The following is a 19,294-nucleotide window of genomic DNA, read 5'->3' as shown; positions in this document are numbered from 1 at the left end:
ATGTTGCAAATACAAAGACATTATGACAGTAAAAGGCAATCTTTTCTTGAAAAAGACAAAACATGTCAGCATGAGTCACGTTTTAGGAATCTGCAGTTTTTTTACCTCTATCCCTTCCTTGTTCAAGGCATATTCGTCAAAGTTCAAAATGGCTGTTTTGATCGTCCTTGGAGGAGGTAACACAGTCAAGCCAATATTAATTGCATTACTTCGTTTTGAATCGAGCACTATTACCTCCTGCCTTTTTCCATCAGCCGCAGTTTTCTTGGGAAAGGGAAAGAAGAATTTAAAATCAAACAAGTAAGCTTTGTGTGATTCTTGTCTTTATTTTCTTCTATTGTCTTCAAACTAATCTCACCCATATACTGAAGACAGCAAACACGTTTCGTCCATAGCAAGGGACTTCTTCAGGGTAAAAATATTCACTTTAGGTACACAACCAAATATGCAGTGTCGCAAAGCGTCATTTAAATGGTCTGAGAAACAAAGCTTCCAAAATGTTCACTAGCTGCATGTATCACGGACAGTGTCTTCCCTTCAGGTCCAGATATCACTATTATACTCAAAATAACGGGCAACAGTAATCCCCAAGGTAGGGATGTTATTATTAAGGAAGGGTTGGGCCACTAAGTGATGTAAAGCACTTTGATGGGTGCCTGCGCAGCAATAACCTGTCCAATTCACCTGGATGAAGCATGTATATGGGAATTCTGTATGTAACATGCAGAATTATAAAATTAGCTGGGTCACAGAATGGAAAACCGATTCAGTGAAGCTACTATAGATTACTGCAAATGAAAGAAACAGCTGCTCTGTGACCCCTTGTCATAAAAAAAATCAAGTAAGCAGGACTGGTCTATCTAGTTTAAAAGGACAGTGCTCTCTGGTAGTAATATCAAGACTGCATGTTTGCGAATTGACAAATGAATGCATCAGTTCCTCATTTTAACGCAGCTGTATATGCAAATAGGAATATCTATAAATATAAACAAACTGAATTATCACTTGACACAACAGAAGCATATCATACCAACTACCTACTGTTTAAAACAATATAACAATATATTTGGTTTGCCAATAGAGAGAGAAGAGCTGCTTTAAGCTGCTTTTATCTCTCCAAGCATATTTTCGTTCCAACTAAAAAACAATCATTTGCAAAGCAAAAAGATCTCTCCTTTTGGATTTGTCAATGCTTGCCTTTTGGATTGCCAGTGCTTTTTGCCAATGGTCTTCAGCATCCCTAAGCTTCCTAAGTGTAATCAATGGTAGGATACAAGTCGTCCAATCTGAAGAATGGCAAAGAAGCTTTGCTTCAACAAGCATTGGAAATGCAATAGGTCTCGCACCATTAGAGTTAGTGCTTTTAGAATTGTTTATGGGTTTTTTTTGTAAATGTTTAGCATTTTTGTTTCCTGTAGCCAATGCTAAAGTATTACAAATAAAAAAAGCCATAAACATTTCTAAAAGCTCTAACTGAAATGGTCTGAGAACTATTGCACTGTGTGAGGGTGAGGGTGAGTGAGGGTGAGGGGGGGTGAGTGAGGGTGAGGTGTTGAGGGTGAGTGAGGGTGAGGGGTTGAGGTTGAGGGTGAGGTGTTGAGGGTGAGTGAAGGTGAGTGAGGGTGAGGGTGAGTGAGGTGTTGAGGGTGAGTGAGGGTGAGTGAGGGTGAGGGGTTTTGGGTGAGTGAGGGTGAGTAGTTGAGGCTGAGTGAGGGTGAGTGAGAGTGAGGGTGAGTGAGGGGTTGATGGTGAGGGGTTGAGGGTGAGTGAGTGAGGGTGAGGGGTTGAGGGTGAGTGAGGGTGAGGGTGAGTGAGGGTGAGGGGTTGAGGGTGAGTGAGGGGTTGAGGGTGAGGGGTTGAGGGTGAGGGGTTGAGGGTGAGGGTGAGGGGTTGAGGGTGAGTGAGGGTGAGGGGTTGAGGGTGAGTGAGGATGAGTGAGAGTGAGGGTGAGTGAGGGGTTGAGGGTGAGTGAGGGGTTGAGGGTGAGTGATGGTCAGGGTGAGGGTGGGTGAGGGGTTGAGGGTGAGTGAGGGTGAGTGAGGGTGAGTTTGAGGGGTTGAGGGTGAGGGTGAGTGAGGTTGAGGGGTTGAGGGTGAGTGAGGGTGAGTTTGAGGGGTTGAGGGTGAGGGGGTGTGAGGGTGAGAGGGTTCAGAGCCTGCAGGCTTGACAATTTGAGCCTTTCCCATTCCCAAGTAGACAGCTCTTGCGCCTAAGCTACAAGTCATTTCAAAAGGAGGATGTGGCATAACAGTCAGAGCTACCCACTTTGGCCATAGGGAACCAAGTTCCAGTCTTGGTGTTAAGTGTTGGCTTAACAGCCTGTGATTCTGGGCAAATCATTTAATCTCCCCCTACCAAAAAATGTATGTACCCTTGTAACATGATGCCTCATTTCCAGTAGTTTAAGTAAGTGAATATATGACATTTGAAGGGTATGTGTGTATTTCAACCCCACGCAGGTACTACAAAGTTATCAGTCGGTTTTTCTTGCCGATTCTAGAGCATGGGCTCTAGACAAATTTCTCTATCAAGTGCACACATACGTACGATGAAAGCATTCAAATGCCGCAAATGAGCAGTCTGAAAACTTAGAAGGTATAGAAGGAACGTAGTATATATGGTGCCTTATCAGTAATGATGGCGGGACCAGAATGGTTATGACAGTCCCTAACGAAAAGAGATAAGGAGACCAGTTGGGGGAGGGCGGTAATGTGGTAAGTGCTCTCCAATCGAAAGAGATGGTATGGTAAACACCTGCCCGCTACTTACGCGGACTGCCGGTGACTCTAGTCTTGTGTCCATCGTCTGCAGTTGATCTTTTAACTGGTTTCATTTGTGCGTACTTGTAGTACTTCCGGGTCGCAAAACGTCTAATCGGACGGTTTAACATAGCCCGGGAGTGCGCGGTATAACATTTGAGTTGAAATGGGATTGGTTTATTGGAGATACTTTAACCAATCCTAGTGCGGCTTTCAAATTCGGAAGTGCTGATTGGCTTTGGAGAATTGCGTTTGTTCGTTTCAGCCTCTTACTGTCTCACAGAGTAACGCCCATCTGATAGGGAACAATGTTTAGTTAGTCGGTCGGAGTCTCGTCTCTAGCCTGAGGTGAGTTATCATCATGGGCCCGGGCGGCGACTACCTGTTTAGTGTCTGGCTGGTTAGAAAGATGCTGCTCGTCGTCCAGGATAAGAAATGGAGAGCGGGGAAGGGGAACTCAAGTTCGAGTCTCGGCTGAACACCCTGGTGCTGCGCAAATATCTTAAATTCCCCGGACCTATACATGAACGTGCCATTGTGTAATGTGGTCATTTACAGCCCTCCAATACTTTCGGGTTGAGTTTGCTTTATATAAAACTGTGGTGGTGGGGTGGGGGTGTTTGGAGATACCTAGTAACAAAGTCATGGACTCTGACTGGGATATAGTCCTAGTTCCACTATGCAAGTATGTAGTGACAGTCTAAAGTGAACTCCTTGAAGTGATGACCTGTTACTTGCGCTCCTCCTCATATGCTGAATAAACGTGTAGACGGAGGGAAGAGAGGGGAGGGGGGAGGAGAAATGCGACACGGCGGGAAGGGGAGGGGGCGGAGCGGGTAAAATAAACAAGACGGAGGGAAGAGAGGGGAGGTGGAGGAGAAATGCGACACGGCGGGAAGGGGAGGGGGCGGAGCGGGTAAAATAAACAAGACGGAGGGAATAGAGGGGAGGGGGGAGGAGAAATGCGACACGGCGGGAAGGGGAGGGGGCGGAGCGGGTAAAACAAGACGGACGTGCACGCGCTTTTAAGCTCAATGCGCATGCGCATTGAGCTTAAAAGTCACGGGCACTGCAAGGAATCGCCACGATTCCTTGCAGTGGATAAAGAGTGGATAAGCCCCCATAGTCTCGCTTGCTCGATGCGCATGCGCATCGACAGGCGAGACCTAAAAAGAGTATGGAAAGCCATTGCATAAGAAGCAAGCAAATGCGATTAACAAGTAAGCCAGGAAATGAGAAGCAATGGGCTAATCTAAAGCCCACTGCAAATAATATTATTATTCACAATAGGTCTTTTCACAACATAGCACTAAAGCTGCCTAATCATGTGTTGAAAACTTAAACTGCATTCTATGTCTGTTAAGTTTGTTTCTCTGTTTCTACACGTGAAGGTATGCCCAATTTTCTCCAGCTACGTTGAGCTGTCAACCCCTAAAACGTGATTTTTCCCTAATTTAGTACTGATTCGTGTTCCAGGTTGATGTAATGTCACTTGCTCAAATGTTCTACCTTTCTTTAGTTCAAATGTATCACCAACATCTTGTAATAAGTGTTAATTCGATTAGTATGTGTTTGTGTGTTCCTCTTACTTGCCATAGTACAGTTGAATGACGTAGGGCATCAGGAAGTGTTTCTTAGAAGCATAATAATAATGAAAACTTAGATAAGTGGTCTCATGAAGAGTAATATCCTGTATGTTCCCATTCCTTGTATATCTGTGCTGGTGCCTGGAATGCTGAGAGTGATTGACCCAATAGAATGTTGGAGTGTGGTCTGCAGTGGCAGCTAGGAGATAGGGACAGGTTGAGGGAGGATGGGGACCTGACATGGCTTACCTGCGGTTACTGTAACCTAAGGGTTACAACATAACATAAGATGCGATAGAGACCTTTCCTCTTACCAGAATGGCTCTAGACTCTTGTATGCAAACCCTGAAATACAACAGCAACATGAAGCTAAGTCGCTGTAAGTAAACACACACTTGAATTTAATTACTAAGGCTCCTATTCACAGCCGCCTAGATTTTAAAGTGAGAAACTTGCTCACTTAGAACTACTACTCATTAATGAGCAAACCAAAGACTTGAATTAGATTGTCAACGAATCCCAGGCATAGTCCTGGAAATATATACGCCAATCTTAGATTTCATGTGCTTGCTTATATCTATACAATTTGCACATTCAGAATTTCCACCAGCTGGACGATTCTACAGGCTAAAAATAGACCCAAATGTGTGTTTCCACATTTTATGTTTTCTTATCTTCAAGGGGAAACTTTGTCCTTGTGTTGAAATCACTTACCTGCACCCCAATAATTATGTAGGGGTGCTTTCTTCATTTTGACCGAGGACATCAGAGTGGTAACTGTATGTGCATTTCCAAGGTGGGTAACTACCTGAAAGGCAGCCTTTTGCGAAATAAATACATACAAAGTTCATGGGTTTTACCTGTCCTTGCAGCTCGAGTCACCACAGAACAACCACAAAAGCTCCACAACTTTTAATAGGTAACAACTGAAATTCAAGAATCCTAGTAAATGTTCAATATTTTCATATGCAGTTTGAGAAGCCAACATTCCAACAACGCTGAACCTGTGATAAAAGTCGTGGCAAAACACGTCTAAACCAGCCCTGCTTCCTTTCTCCTCTCTCTCTCGACAAAGAGAGAGAGAGAGAGAGAGAGAGAGAGAGAGAGAACCTCTGCTTTCAAAAACCGGTCCTCAACCGGTCCTCAGTGTCTACAGACCACCCGGGGAATGCCTGATGGAATGAAAGGACAGCCTGGCCCTGCGCATGTGCACAGGACGTTTTGTGAATGAAGTGCAGAGACCTTTCAGACACTAAAGAAAGAGCTGAAATGTTTTCCGTTTCAGTATTTACACGGTGAAAGAGCATGTTGAAGAGTAGAATGATTCAGTTCTTTTACATGAGATATAAAATACTAGCAACCAGTTTGATCTATTCAGAAGTGCAGCATAATGACCTCTTAGTTTCAGACAAAAGAATACCACCCTGGCACACAGGGCACTCTACGAGGTTTGTGGGATCGTATAGTTTGGCGGAGATCAACACTTAAGCACTCAAACTGGAACCTTTGGAAAGAGTCCTGCAGCTCTCAACAACTACACCCTTTAATTCGATTGACTCCACATTAAAGAGCTCTTTTCGATGACTAGACAGGACTTACCACTGGAAACTGAGATGTATGTCAACAGTCAACCCTAAATAAGAGTATGCTGCACGTCACAATACACATTTATTGTAGGGGGCCACTGTGAGGAATGACGCTAAGACTGCCAACTTTTCCAAATTTCACAGATGGTCCAAAGCTCTGAATGGTCTTAGCAGCAGCCTTACGCACACACTCTCGGGTATGTGTCAGGGAAATGAGTAAGCAACAGGTAAAGTTGTCTCTCTTTGCCCTTTGCGCCTACATCAAAGCTCTTCAAACTGCATCAAGGGGCTATAGCTTTCTTTGATATAAAAGGTGCAGTGCTACCAAGGCTCGGGGATGTGAGGAGCCCACAACACCCCAATTGCATTTGTCTTGATTGCTGCGTCTGAGTGATGGAGAGGATAGAGAGGCCAATATGTTGAAAGGACGTTTTTTTGTTTTTTGTAACAAGGGCGCAGACACTGACTCACTCAGGCCTCAGAAGGATGGCCCTCATGGGAGTAGGAGCAGGTGGTGATTACAGGTGATCATGGCAGAGGAGACAGACTGCTTCACAGGAAGCAATCTATCATTAGTGGAGTAGATGTGGTGTCACTGGAACCTGGGCATGTGAGGGGCCTGCCCCCCAATTATGGCATTCTTCCTACTCAGATAGGTAGTGGATGCCCATTTCACTTGCTCGTATTAGGACCCAGGGCACCCTTGCAGGACCAGTGTTCCTTAAGGAATGGTGGCCAAGGGAAAAGGGGTGGGGTGAAATGTGGGGCTCATAAACACAAAAGAGCAAAAACAACCTGCTTCAGGCGTGGGGTGATTATCTGGGGAGGACGGTGGTGGGTGACAGCTGCGGAGAAGGCAGCCTACCATGGGGCAATAGCTATCATTGGTACAACTGGTGTGGCATCATCAGGGGCCAGGTGTGCTAGGGGCCCACTGCACCCTAGCTATGGTTGTATTACTACACAAAAGGGAAGAAAAAGACCAATTTTTCAAGCTAGTATCAAAGCCCAGGTCACAAACATGCAGAGAAGGAGAGTCAAGATGTGGGGCTCCATCTTTTGTTTTAATAAAGGAAAAGCGACTTATGGATTTGGGCCTTGAGTGATGGTCTAGATAAGGATGGGCGAAAGAGACAGAGTAGTCATGCAGGGGAGTAGCAACCATCGGTTGCAGCAGGTGCAATTGCATAGGGACCTAAGGATGAGATGGGTCAAGAGCACTTCAATTATGAGAGGCAGTGCTTCTAGGTCAATTTCTATTTTTGGTTGATGCATTTGTACACTTCGAACGTTCTCATTCTAGAGTAGGTTATGATTTAAATAAACTGTACCCAGGAAATGATTTCATTAGCCTTTCTCCAACATCCTAATGTTGCATGCAGGCATGCCAATAACCCCGGACCCTTTCCATAAATGTTTTGTGGGGCGGCGGACATTTTGCGCAGGGAAGCTTGAACGTTTGAAGACCTCTGCCCTAGATCATTATGGACTCTTAAGTCAATCTATCTTTCACAGGGAAACAAGCCAGACAGCACAGAGGACTGGCAACTGTTGTTTTCTCTTTCCTCTTGCCCTCCTGGCCTCACCCTTCCCAATGGCTGGGGCACTCTGCCCTAGAGGAAGCTCCCAACCCAGTAGGCAGCCCCTGAGGGAAGGGTAGATGTTGAATTGAAGTGGCTCTACACCGATTGAGGATTTTCAGAAGATCATCCATGCATGGGACAAGCTTTTAGGGGAGATCATGTAGCAGCAGCATAATCAGAAACTGAAGTAAAGATCATCAGCTTCTGGATCCTCCATCATCTCGCGCGCAACCCAAAATACCCTGTCACCTTAGGACCTTCCAGTGAGTCAAGTATCTGCTGCCGAGTTTAGCTAAAGGTTTGTCAACCGCCTACAACTATAGTGTTTTAGGCACAGAATTGCTATCCATTTTAGAAAGCACCAGTGCCATGATACGACACATATTACATGCAAAGTTGTTTGCCTTAAATTCACTCCGAGTGGGCCGTGAACTCTGGGAATGCTCTGGGATCACACTAAAAAAGACAATTATTATAGCTTTCAAAATCCATTTGTCATCAATTTGCTAAGAATTTACAAGACATGCAAAATGGTATTTGTTAGCTATAAAATGGTTAACAAGTGTTGAAATGTACTACCCTAGATATATACTTATTAGGCAATATAAACTACGAACTAAATACGTGACATGACACCGGAAAAGGATTGCATTCGTCCTTTACCCTTAACTATATTAAAACCTGGCATAAAAAAAGACTATTTCGGTAGATGTTTGTGATACAAGAATGAGCGTCTCTCTGGAGCCCATATTCTTCACAATGAAAAACAATGGGAAGTGCCCACACCTCAAATATTGAAATAGTGATTATTTGGAAAATTATTTAGAAAGGAACAAGTGTAAATCAATAACACCTGAAAAGGTAATTTTATTTATACCCATTAATCATATTTTTGTTCTTTTATGAAATTTCTTTTCGAAACAGAAAAAGATGCACTATACCAATCATCACAATAACTGAACAACTCGTACAAAATTCAAAAGAAAAACAATCAATACAACACAGGAAAACACAGAGCAATACACATTAACACATCAATTCATGAATGTTTACAAATTAATTCCTGTTTCATGACAACCAAAGCTAAGTGAAAAAACAAGAGCACAAACTGTGTTTTTCTTTTTAACAGAGACACTTAATGATACGATTGGCTCTTGCGGAATGCCGACGCGTTTCAGGTTCGAATGCCACATTTTCGAACCCTCATCAGGGCTTTGTAAGTTGTCTGTGTGAAACATAAAACAACAATAAAACTTTGTTGAAAGCCAAGTTCTCCAATGTGTGCCTCTAATCAATAAGGTTGGAATTGTACCTGTATCTATCGGGCTCCTTAGATTTGACTGGTGGATCTGGGGGACAGCACCTGGGTTTTTTTAGTTCTAAAATGAATAGAGCATACACTGTTTGAGAATTTTGGTGATATATTCTCCTGTCAAAAGGGAGACGTATTGTCATTAAATGCCACCTACCTCTGTGTGCACCATCCGGCGCCTCTTAGAGGGAGGAGGTTGTGGTCGCTAATCTTGGAATCCTGATGTCATCATTGTGCTCAAAATGCGACTTCCCGTTTTTGCGATCTAGCAATTTGCGATTTCGGTAATTGCGAAATCGCAATTTGTGGTTGGGAAAACAGGAGATTCTGCGAATTTTCTGCGATTTTTGAAAATTCGCATTCGGCGATTGCGGCCGATTGCGAATCGCATTTTTTGATGCATCCCATTCTGTGATTTCCAATTTGCGGTTCAGTATTTTTCGCAAATTGGAATTCGCAGAATGGGTTCTTGATGCATTTGGGGAAATGCCTTTTATTTATCTGTTTTGCTAATTAACACATAAATAAAATGCATTGTCATTTAAAATGCCAATAGCTCAAACTCTTGTAAATTTGCAACCAATTCAAAGAAGCGTGTGTCATTGCCCTATGCTGCTCGTAAAGTGAAAGCGCGCATGGCGCGTTGAATGTTGCAGGAAAGCATCTTGTTTCTGCAGTAGGAGAAACTCATTAAAGAAAATAGTGCTAACAGACAAAAAAAGAGTTACCGTGTAAAAACCGAAGTAAAATGGCCAGACCTCATGGGAGGTTCCAAATGAAGACAAGGCTGTAGTAAGGAGGGACTAACAGGCCTATTAATGAATCAGAAGCCAGCATTTAGGAATGGCAATGACACAATATGGCTTCTATTCCATACTCCAATATAGCATGCCACAGAGCAGCGCATGCGCTGCCCAGGCTCGACCTAAAAGCAACTCAGTTGTGACCATCAATGTCTGCTAGCCAATGGAGATCTGATGTAAGTGTAGCAGGAAAGCTCCCTGTACTACATTCTCTCTTCTTTCACTGTGCAGAGGTATGGTCAGGGCCGAGTTTGCCATTGAGCACTCGCGCCATGCAAGGAAAATCGGAATTGGAACCCCAGTTTTCTTATCTTCTGAAAGCATTGTATGAGGATCTTTAAATCATTTATTTAGTGGTAAAGAGTTGGGCCGCACTAGGATAGCTGTGCCAAAGATAAACAAAATAGTGATGAATGGAATGCTTGAATTCATTGCAACCTTTGAGGATTACATGTGGTGCATTCCAGCCCGTCGGTTTTTTGCTCGCTGTGTTACTGTAGACGGGGACGAAGCAGATGCAAATCTGTCTTGGACCTGCTCCAATCAGAATTTAAATTTTACTAATCTCAGATTTAGTTGTCGAGGGGATTATTGTGTGACCAAATTGGTTACACTGTTTTGAGATTCAATTGTGATTGCTTTCTCCCTCTTACCACTCAAGCTGTTCACAAGGACCATTGGACTGAAGATAAATGGTTGAGTGGGCGCAAGCTCTCTCAAGTCCAGTGAGATAAAGCTGAACAGCAGGCACACCGTATTGCTATACGTTGCATACAAACTTAATGGTAATCGATAATAATAATAATGGACCCAGCAGGCATTAAGTTAACATGACACAGGAAGAGACTCAACCGTCTGTAACTGTGTTTATAAACTCCTGACTGGAGTAGCCTCCTTGTTATTCACAATTCTTTGGGCATACTGAAGAAAAATTAAATTTTAAGCCGATGAGTTCTACCAGTAACTCTTTCCAGATGAAAGATTGCTTTGAATGTTTGACAAAACATATTTTGTCCAGCAACACATTCTAAATTGTAACTTTCACTGCTGTTATAGCCGCTTGATCAATGCTTAGTTATTAAACAAAGCCATATTGGCAACCATTCCATAACTAATGCCTAAAATCTGTGTCATCAGGCAGACGGATGGGAAAATGTGATACTGAGAACGAAAACATGTTCACATAATGAGTGCCAAAATGCTTCCACAATGAAGGTATTCCTCGGGATGGACACAGAATTACTGGTAAAAGTGACACAGGACACCCTAAACATGGAAGTAAGCACCAAAATCTGGAGATTTTTTTCATGGGTTTTTGACCCTGGTTTACTGTTTGAAGAAGAGTATTGGTTTATTTGACCCACAGCTGTGCGTCACATACAACCTTTTATGATGTCATTCTCAACTGACAGTGCCTGGAATGTTTGGCATCTGTTTCAGTGACGAAGTGGATGTTGAGCACAATAATCTGTGGGTACACTACAGAATTTGGACATTTTCACCATCTATTACTCACACAAAAGATCACAAAAGCAATTTACTGGTAGGAATTCTTTGCTTCCAGGCAGGTGCAGAGGAAACCCTCATGATAGGGAGTGGCTGGATCGCTGGTGTGATTTACCGTTTGTGTGATTTACCATAACTGCCCAATTTCAGAAGATGTTTAGCTCTTATTTTCTAAATATAAATTTACTGTAAGTCTTAATTCTCAATTATTTTCTCAATATATGAATTTCTTATGAGGCCACTGCAGCTACAGATTTAGAAATGTATTTTGATGTATGTGTTTAAGTTTCATTAAAATATTTCTTTCTAGCTTTTGTATTCTGCTCGAATTATTGCAAATTCTTTCAGATATTATTAGGATGTGCAGAAAATAGAGTTATTCACTCTCCAGGAAAATTCCAGTGTCACCTGGATATACTGCACACTTACAAAATGGGTGAAAAAGTAAAGCACCCAGAGTTCGTTTTTGAAGGCCCGATTACAAACACTTGAAAAGTATTGGAAACACCAAACCAGTGACATAATAAAATTCTACGTCAAGGCATGATAAGGTTCTGAGAAAAAAAACTTACACAGAAACAATGTATAAATCTCTGGAAAGAAATTCAGTCCTCGTCAGGATGTGTTCAAAACAGAGAGAGACATTACAATATCATATATCTATGTTACATCAGATATTTGTAACATACCAACAATAAATGTTGAAGGATTATTGGGGGATGGACTTGGCTCTACCTTTTTGAAAGCAAAGCTCTAAATTTAAAATATTTTGGAACAAAATGTGAGCAGTCATGCAGATTATACTGGTATACCCATTTACTGCTGACCCAAGAATCACCATATTATCGGGCAGACATTCCATTTTTATCTATAGTCAACAGGGCCATGCTGATGCACCTCTAGTCCCAGTGAGATGGAATGGCAATGTTAAGAGTCACAGCACGCTAGTGGTACCAACAGATGCTTTCTAAAAATAGATCTTCTTCCGGTTAAAGTTTTGTTAAATATGTTTGACAACTAACCAGCATGGCAATACTGAAAGATTTGTGGCTATTCCAATGAGTCGCCTGTATGTCTTGTTTTGTTAAATAAGGAGGTTTAATGAGGATGGGGCTCCTCAAATAAATGATAAAGCAGAAATTATTGACAAGAAGGCCTTATATAATGAATGTGTCAATGTTAATTCATAAAGCAACAGACTAAAAGTATATAAGTATTAATTCAGAACAGTTTTAGCACACCATACTAAACCAGCACAAGGGCTAACCGGGAAAATTGTAGAAGTCTCTCATGTGAGCAATGGGAAGTTCATCATACAGCGTTATTTAGCTACTATACATTTTCACACAAGATGATTTGTCATTGTGATCCCTGGGGTCTTTTACAGCTTCACATTTTTGTTATTCCATTGAGTTAAACACTACTTTAACTAATAGGGTGTCTAATATCAAATAGCAATATGAATCTGCATTTTAGTTCCTGGAAATAAATGGCAGGAGTGGCATTTATAGGAGAGACTTTGATGACTCAATCACAAAGTAATCACATGAGTGCGACTTCATTTCTCTGCCAAAAACTGCAAATTTGAAATGACGACCATTTGAACCACAGATTTTTTTTTAACAGAAGTCAATGATGTTAACTGAGAAGGTTTATATAATAAATCATCTTTCAAATGTGGCTGCCTACAGATGTTTTTTGTGGAAATCATACTGAGGATTGTGGAAACAGGAAAAATATTGATAGCAGATGCACCTATGCATTGACGGTAAGGGGCCTCTATATGAATCCAGGGCTAAAAAGCATATGAAGTCAAGATGCTGGACCTCCTGACATTAGCATTCTGCCACCACTCTTCTTTTCAAAGTAATCACTATATAATCAGAAACAATGATGTGCTTGCAGTGCAGTGGTCTGACAGACCCATTCAGGGCCAATTCTCGAGTAAATATTTACATCTAGTGGGAAAGTAGAAATATATGTATGGGACAATCTGTTACACCTACTATTTGGATATTTTACAAATGGGATAATGTCTGAGATAACCTCTTGTGAAGGCAGGGACTGGGATTATGATGCAATCAATCACTGATAAGAATAATGACACATTCTGCGGATTTGAAATAAGGGATCTACAAACAATAATAATGAGAGACCCCACAATTGATAGTATTAATAGTTTGTCACATACAGCCCTAACATCCTACTCAAGTCTAAAGCAGCACTATACATCCCTCTGTTTGAAGTAGCATCAAGGAGGGCATAAATGTTAAGTCCAGTCATAAAATAGGCATGAAGATACACAGTAATTACCACATCTTTGCCGAGCTAAGCCCTTTTGGGAAGATTCTCATGGTGGACCTATTTTATAATACTTTACTGCTTATATGGTGTTCATGTAGAATAAAGTCATGCTATGATATTTCACATTACAGAAATGCTCCCAGATGAAGGGCAGCAGGCCCGAAATGCATTGGAGCAAACTGAGCACTTGATAAAATGAAATCTATATGTTGATGGAATACTACAAGAAATGACGCTAATTTCTTAAATATCAGCAGCAATCTATGAGAATAAATACTCGTTTCAAACTACTCCAAAGCATTTGTGAAATCCTTTACCAGGAATCGTGAAAGTGTGCCCAAGATGCGACCAATTGCCAATTGGAAACACATTATATGCATTTGATACTAGACGTCATAGGACGGAGGACGTCATCATTGGAGCACCTAAACCTCAGTTTAACCTTAACAAGACTCTCAAAGGATGTGCACCAGCAGACAATAATACTTTTCAGTCTCCCAGATACACCATGTCCACCAAGCACCTGAGTAATCTGCGCCCCATCAAACCTCAGGACATGTACAATAGTAGCAGATGGTGCGATTTGAGGCACATCCTACTATACGTGAAGGAGCGGAGATAACGGGGTAAAGGAAAAATTCAGCAATTGATGAAACTACAGAGTCCTTACTTAACAATTTTTATGTTGTCAAAAAACAACCCCACAGAGGAAAAAGAAACACTTGCTTTGTCCTTGAGACATTGCCAAGGATTAGAAGAAATGCCGAGGTATGGGCTACTGGCAAAGAAAGTTTTTGTAGCCAAGAGTGAAATCTGACCATCTGTTAGCTTTGAGGTAATATAAACCCATTTTGGGGCAATTAAAAGCAAGGTTATCCATACCAGATGATCATGTTGAACCAGAAACTACACATCTACATTATGAACCTCGCTTTGCCTTATTATGGCCATTCAATATTTACTTTGAAACACGAAATTAAGCTCTGAATTGTCAGATGCTGTTTGAACTTTACATATAACCGGTAGTGATAACCTAGCTCTGTGAAACCTGGTAAAGTAAAGTAAAAATCATTCTAACATATATCTTCACTATTCTAAAAACCTATCAGTGTCTTAATTTGCACAGTACAAAACCTCCCTTGTTTTGAAGACTATTCAGAGGTATTTTAACAGAGTACAGTTTAATTTTCATCCCACTCTGGTGCATTATCTTGGCCAAAAAAGAAGAGATATTTTGCTGACAAGAACTGGTCAATCATGGCCAGCGGCATCTCCTCCACTGAGGTGGAGGAGTGTCACCCCACACGAAAAATAAATTGATAATAACATAACGTCATTATAATTTCATTGTGACGGTACTGGCCCAGTTTTTTTTTAAGGGGCGGGCTGGGCTTTCAGACAGCAGGGGGTAGAGTGGTATGTGCACTTAAGTGCGCATGACAAATTGGCAAGCCATCTTGTGCCGCCCAAACCATTATGTGCACTTTGCATGTTCTTTACCCAGGCTGCATTACAGCCCTGGTGGAGAACAGGCGTGGGATTCCACTCCCACTCTGATTGTTGAACCACGGCACACATACCAATCTTAATACTGCTATCCCACTACCCCCCACCCCACCATGGCCCCACAGCAGATGCCACTGGTCATGGCAGTTGAGTGTTTCATTCTGACTGCATTTCCGGTGAAGGTCAAAATGTGAAGGCTGGTAATCAGGAAAAGGCAATTTCTTCTGACTGCAAAGAGGCTATGTGAAACATACATTTGAAATACCATTTCCAAAAAAAAGTTACACCTCAGCCTTCAAATCATACTTCAATGTGCCCAGGAGTGTATTAAGTTTTTCGGGCAGATTTTTACTTCAACACAAAATGCTCTCAGATCTTCAGCAGATAGGCAAGAAGTTATTCCAAGTGGGGAATCCCCCTGTTCCAAAGAAAGAAGCATGTAAAAAAGCTTTTCTATCAAGAAAACAGTAACAAAAAGGGACAGATGGTGGCCGAAACCTTATTTGGTGGATGCTCACCCCTATTTTGCACTTCGTTAGGAAATTGGTAGATTTTCCTTTACCCCCAAAATCTAAATCTGTCAATAATACTTAAAAATAGGGGGAAAGGCCCAAGTAGGTCACATCTCAATAACCATCATCTGGCATTTGTGTTTTTTCAACATATTGAATTGATACAGAAACACCTACATATATTTAATTTGTAATTATTATGATCTCACCTCAGATCTCGCTTCACGTTATGGCCCTAGTCAAAATTCTTTTGTTACTTGTTAATTGACATAATTACAGATGTAATTTAGGAGAGGATTGTGTATTTCCACTGTGCAGTACAACATAACTGTCTTACGTTTGTTAAAAAACATACTTCTCTCCCTAAAGAAATGGCATTTTTTAACAGCAAATCACCAAAATTTGAGGGAGGTACCCTAGTACTTGGAAAAGGGATGGGTATATGAAACACAAAGTAAAAAGATCCCTTTCCAATAAACCAGAAAGCAAACGGAATCAAAGAATAAATAAATTGTGCAAGTCAGCCAGAAATGAGGATCATGTGATATAAGTAACTTCTACAAAAAGGACAACAGATTAAAACAGAAAAATGAAATAACTTGTTACTTACAGACTGCTGTATTGTGATGCAATCAAAACTCAATCAATTCAATATCAAACATATACACAAATATATCATATTTTATTAAAAAGTATTCTTTAAAATATTTTTTTCATATATTGTTAAAGTGAAAATACATAGAATAACCAACTCACGTCAAAAAATAGTTTCATTGCTACATAAATGTCATTCTCTTTGTACACATCATAGAAAAACAATATATATAAAAATAGATAAAAAATACACAGAAAACTGTCGACACGGCCTTTCATTGAAAGTTTGATAGATCTTCACCTTCTTCAGGACAAAAATTGCAGTTTTATCTACTTGTATGGAGACCCTAAAGAAAGTCATCTTCCAGTTGGCTAGGACCATTTTCGCATGCGAGCTCAAACATCCTCACAGAATGTCAGATGTAATGTATAGCGAATGTCAGATGTAATGTATAGCGAATGTTTCTCTCTCCCTCAGTGCCTGTCCCCTACCTCTTTTTTCACCACTTATTTTTCTGTCCTTTCCTCCTTGCCTTTCTCACGCTTTCATAATATTGACAGGTAGGGTTAGCTATATAAACCCCGGTGTATAAACGGCACCTACTTAACCTATGCTAACCCTGTAACAGCGGTTGCGATTGTTTTCTGTATAAAAAAAGTTTAAAAAAAGAAAATCGTCTCACGCTTGGAATAGCGTAGGACTCAGAAGACAATAATTATAATGTTCTTCACAGCCATAATGGAATTAAAATGAGGTTCCATATGGTCTCTTATTGATCTAAGAAGACTCAATCCATAGTTCATAAAGTTCAAATATTCATTATTGATATGTTGGAAATCATGGCCATTTAAAATCTATAGTAGAGGGCCAAGAGAAACAGCTTTTTAACACACTCCAACTTCGACCATAGAGATTGACGGTCATTAGAGCATTAGTACGAGTTCATCAATACCTCGATCCGGCTCTTTCTTACTCCAAGATATTGCAATACACAAAAGGAAAATAACAATACAGCAATACCAATTGGATTGGTAGGGAATGCAGCAAACTAATATATAAAGCTGTTTCACTAGCCCTCTACTATAGATTTTTTTTATTGGCCATGATTGCCAACATATTAATAATAAATATTTGAACTTTCTTAGCTCAATAGAAGACCATATAGAACCTCATTTTAATTCCATTATGGCTGTGAAGAACATTATAATTATTGTCTTCTGAGTGCTACGTTATTCCAAGCGTGAGACGACTTTCTTCAGGGTCTCCATACAAGTAGATAAAACAGCAATTTTTGTCCTGAAGAAGGTGAAGATCTATCAAACTTTCACCGAAACGCCGTGTCGACAGTTTTCTGTGTATTTTAAACTTTTTTGTATATATATTTTTTTCTATCATGCGTACAAAGAGAATAAAATGTATGTATCAATGAAACTATTTTTTTGACATGAGTTCGTTATTCTATGTATTTGCACTTTAACAATATATGAAAACATTATTTTAAAGAATAGTTTTTAATAAAATATGATATATTTGATTATATGTTTGATATTGAATTTATTGAGTTTCACTGCATCACAATACAGCAATCTGTACGTAACACATTTTTTAATTTTTCTGTTGTAATCTACTTTTGTTGTCCTTTTTGTAGAAGTTACTTATATCAAATGATACTCATTTCTGGCTGGCTTGCACAATTTATTTTTCACAGCAATCAACTAAGGGAATATACATAAAACAAACATGTTACAGAATTGAAAAGTCAAATATTGTAAATATTATCATTACCTTTGCAACAGGCAGGTCCTTTGACTTTGATTCAAAAAGGTGCTCTAATTTGGATGTGTCTACCTTCATAGGTTCCAGTTTGGACCAGAGAAATTCTCGACAGCGCTTGTTGTTTTTGCACTGCCATTCAAACGGCCGCACCTCATTCCAAAACAAGCGTATGGTTTTTTTCTTCTTCAAGAATGCAGGCTCCCCTCTTTGAATGTGGGGTGACCCAAAACCCTGAGGACTGCAAAAAAGTGGGGGAGGAGGTAATATATTACAAGGGGCTGGAGGGGGTGGGGGACATCCAAGAAGAGGAGGAGGGGGAGGTAAGCCCATGAAAGACAGAGGTGGTGGCGGGGGAGGGGGAGCAAAGCACTCTCCAGGTACTATATCCATGTCTAAGACGTCAATGTCATCGTCATCCACCAGGTCTGTAAAATCCATGTCTTTGATTTTCAGTTCTCGAGGAGCAGCCATAAGCTGATCCCATATGTGGTCAGATTCCTTCTTTGGCTGTGCTGGTATTTTTTCTGCTATTTTGTCACTGAGTTCACTCTCTGTCAGTGTTGTTCCCTTGACAAGTTCACCACTGTTGAATTTTTCTGCAAAGGCTCTAACACTGCCCTGGTTTTCCAGGTTGCCAATGTCCATCTTTTTTACATTCTCGTCATTGGCCTGCTTGCTGGCCTGAAGGATGGAAATCCGATTAGCAAGGCTTGTGATGGACTCCTCACTTTCATCCATCTCCATCTCCTTCGCTTCCTTCTCTTTGTCCTCCAACTCTTTCTCCTCTTCATCGCTGGGCTTTTTGTTATGAGCATACAACATGTCCAGCATGAACCTCTTGTTATTGAGAATATTGTTGCACTGACCATTCACTGCTGCCTCCTTACTACCCTGTGTCCAAGGACCTGAAAGAAATCCAAAAGACACAATGACAGTAATAGCTAATGAAAGATGGCGACATTTCTCAGCAAATTCAATGCTCCGACTCTCAAATGTCAGTCAAAGGTTCAAGATATGGGTAAATGGGCAGAGTCTTGGATCAATGAAATGAGTTTCACTTAAGTTGGCTTATAACATCTATAATTCTAGTAGCTGAAGATAATAATGATGGCTGTAGAGTGTGCTATAGAAAACAATTTATAACAACATGACATGCAATAGGTCCCCAAAATTGTATGGCTACCTGCATATGTAGCACCTGAATACATATCTGATTCTTTAAGCTTTTCGTAGAGTAGGGGATATTGAATATGTATTTCCATCAAGCTCTTTTAACTTCCAGCGGAAAGAGCAGTAAATATGAGCGATATGAAAAATCTTCAAGTAGAGAATGCACTCTTATAAATGTAGTTTTGATGATCAACATTCAGGAGATTATTTTGGGTCTGCATGTCACTTAGATTATGATTCAGTCTTTGCTTGAATGAAAATGTGTAAATTGTGACGAGACCTGAAACCCTCTCGTT

General features: G+C 40.8%; 1 protein-coding gene across 7 annotated transcripts in view; it reads right to left on the bottom strand.

Annotated features, from left to right (window-relative positions):
• Nucleotides 1-19,294, bottom strand: part of FHOD3 (formin homology 2 domain containing 3) — a 1,375,152-nt gene that overhangs the window by 174,698 nt on the left and 1,181,160 nt on the right. For all 7 annotated transcript variants that reach the window (XM_086965361.1, XM_086965359.1, XM_086965360.1 and 4 more), the window contains 2 exons: nucleotides 17,838-18,733; nucleotides 106-264 (listed from right to left, as the gene is read on the bottom strand). In XM_086965361.1, coding sequence (XP_086821487.1) covers nucleotides 106-264; nucleotides 17,838-18,733 — 1,055 coding nt within the window. The remainder of the gene's footprint in view (nucleotides 1-105; nucleotides 265-17,837; nucleotides 18,734-19,294) is intronic.

The sequence above is a fragment of the Lissotriton vulgaris genome, chromosome 4_1 (genome assembly GCF_964263255.1).
Source record: "Lissotriton vulgaris chromosome 4_1, aLisVul1.2, whole genome shotgun sequence".
Taxonomy (NCBI): domain Eukaryota; kingdom Metazoa; phylum Chordata; class Amphibia; order Caudata; family Salamandridae; genus Lissotriton; species Lissotriton vulgaris.
The sequence above is the reverse complement of the archived record's forward strand: the minus strand, read 5'-3'. Positions and strand labels throughout refer to the sequence as shown.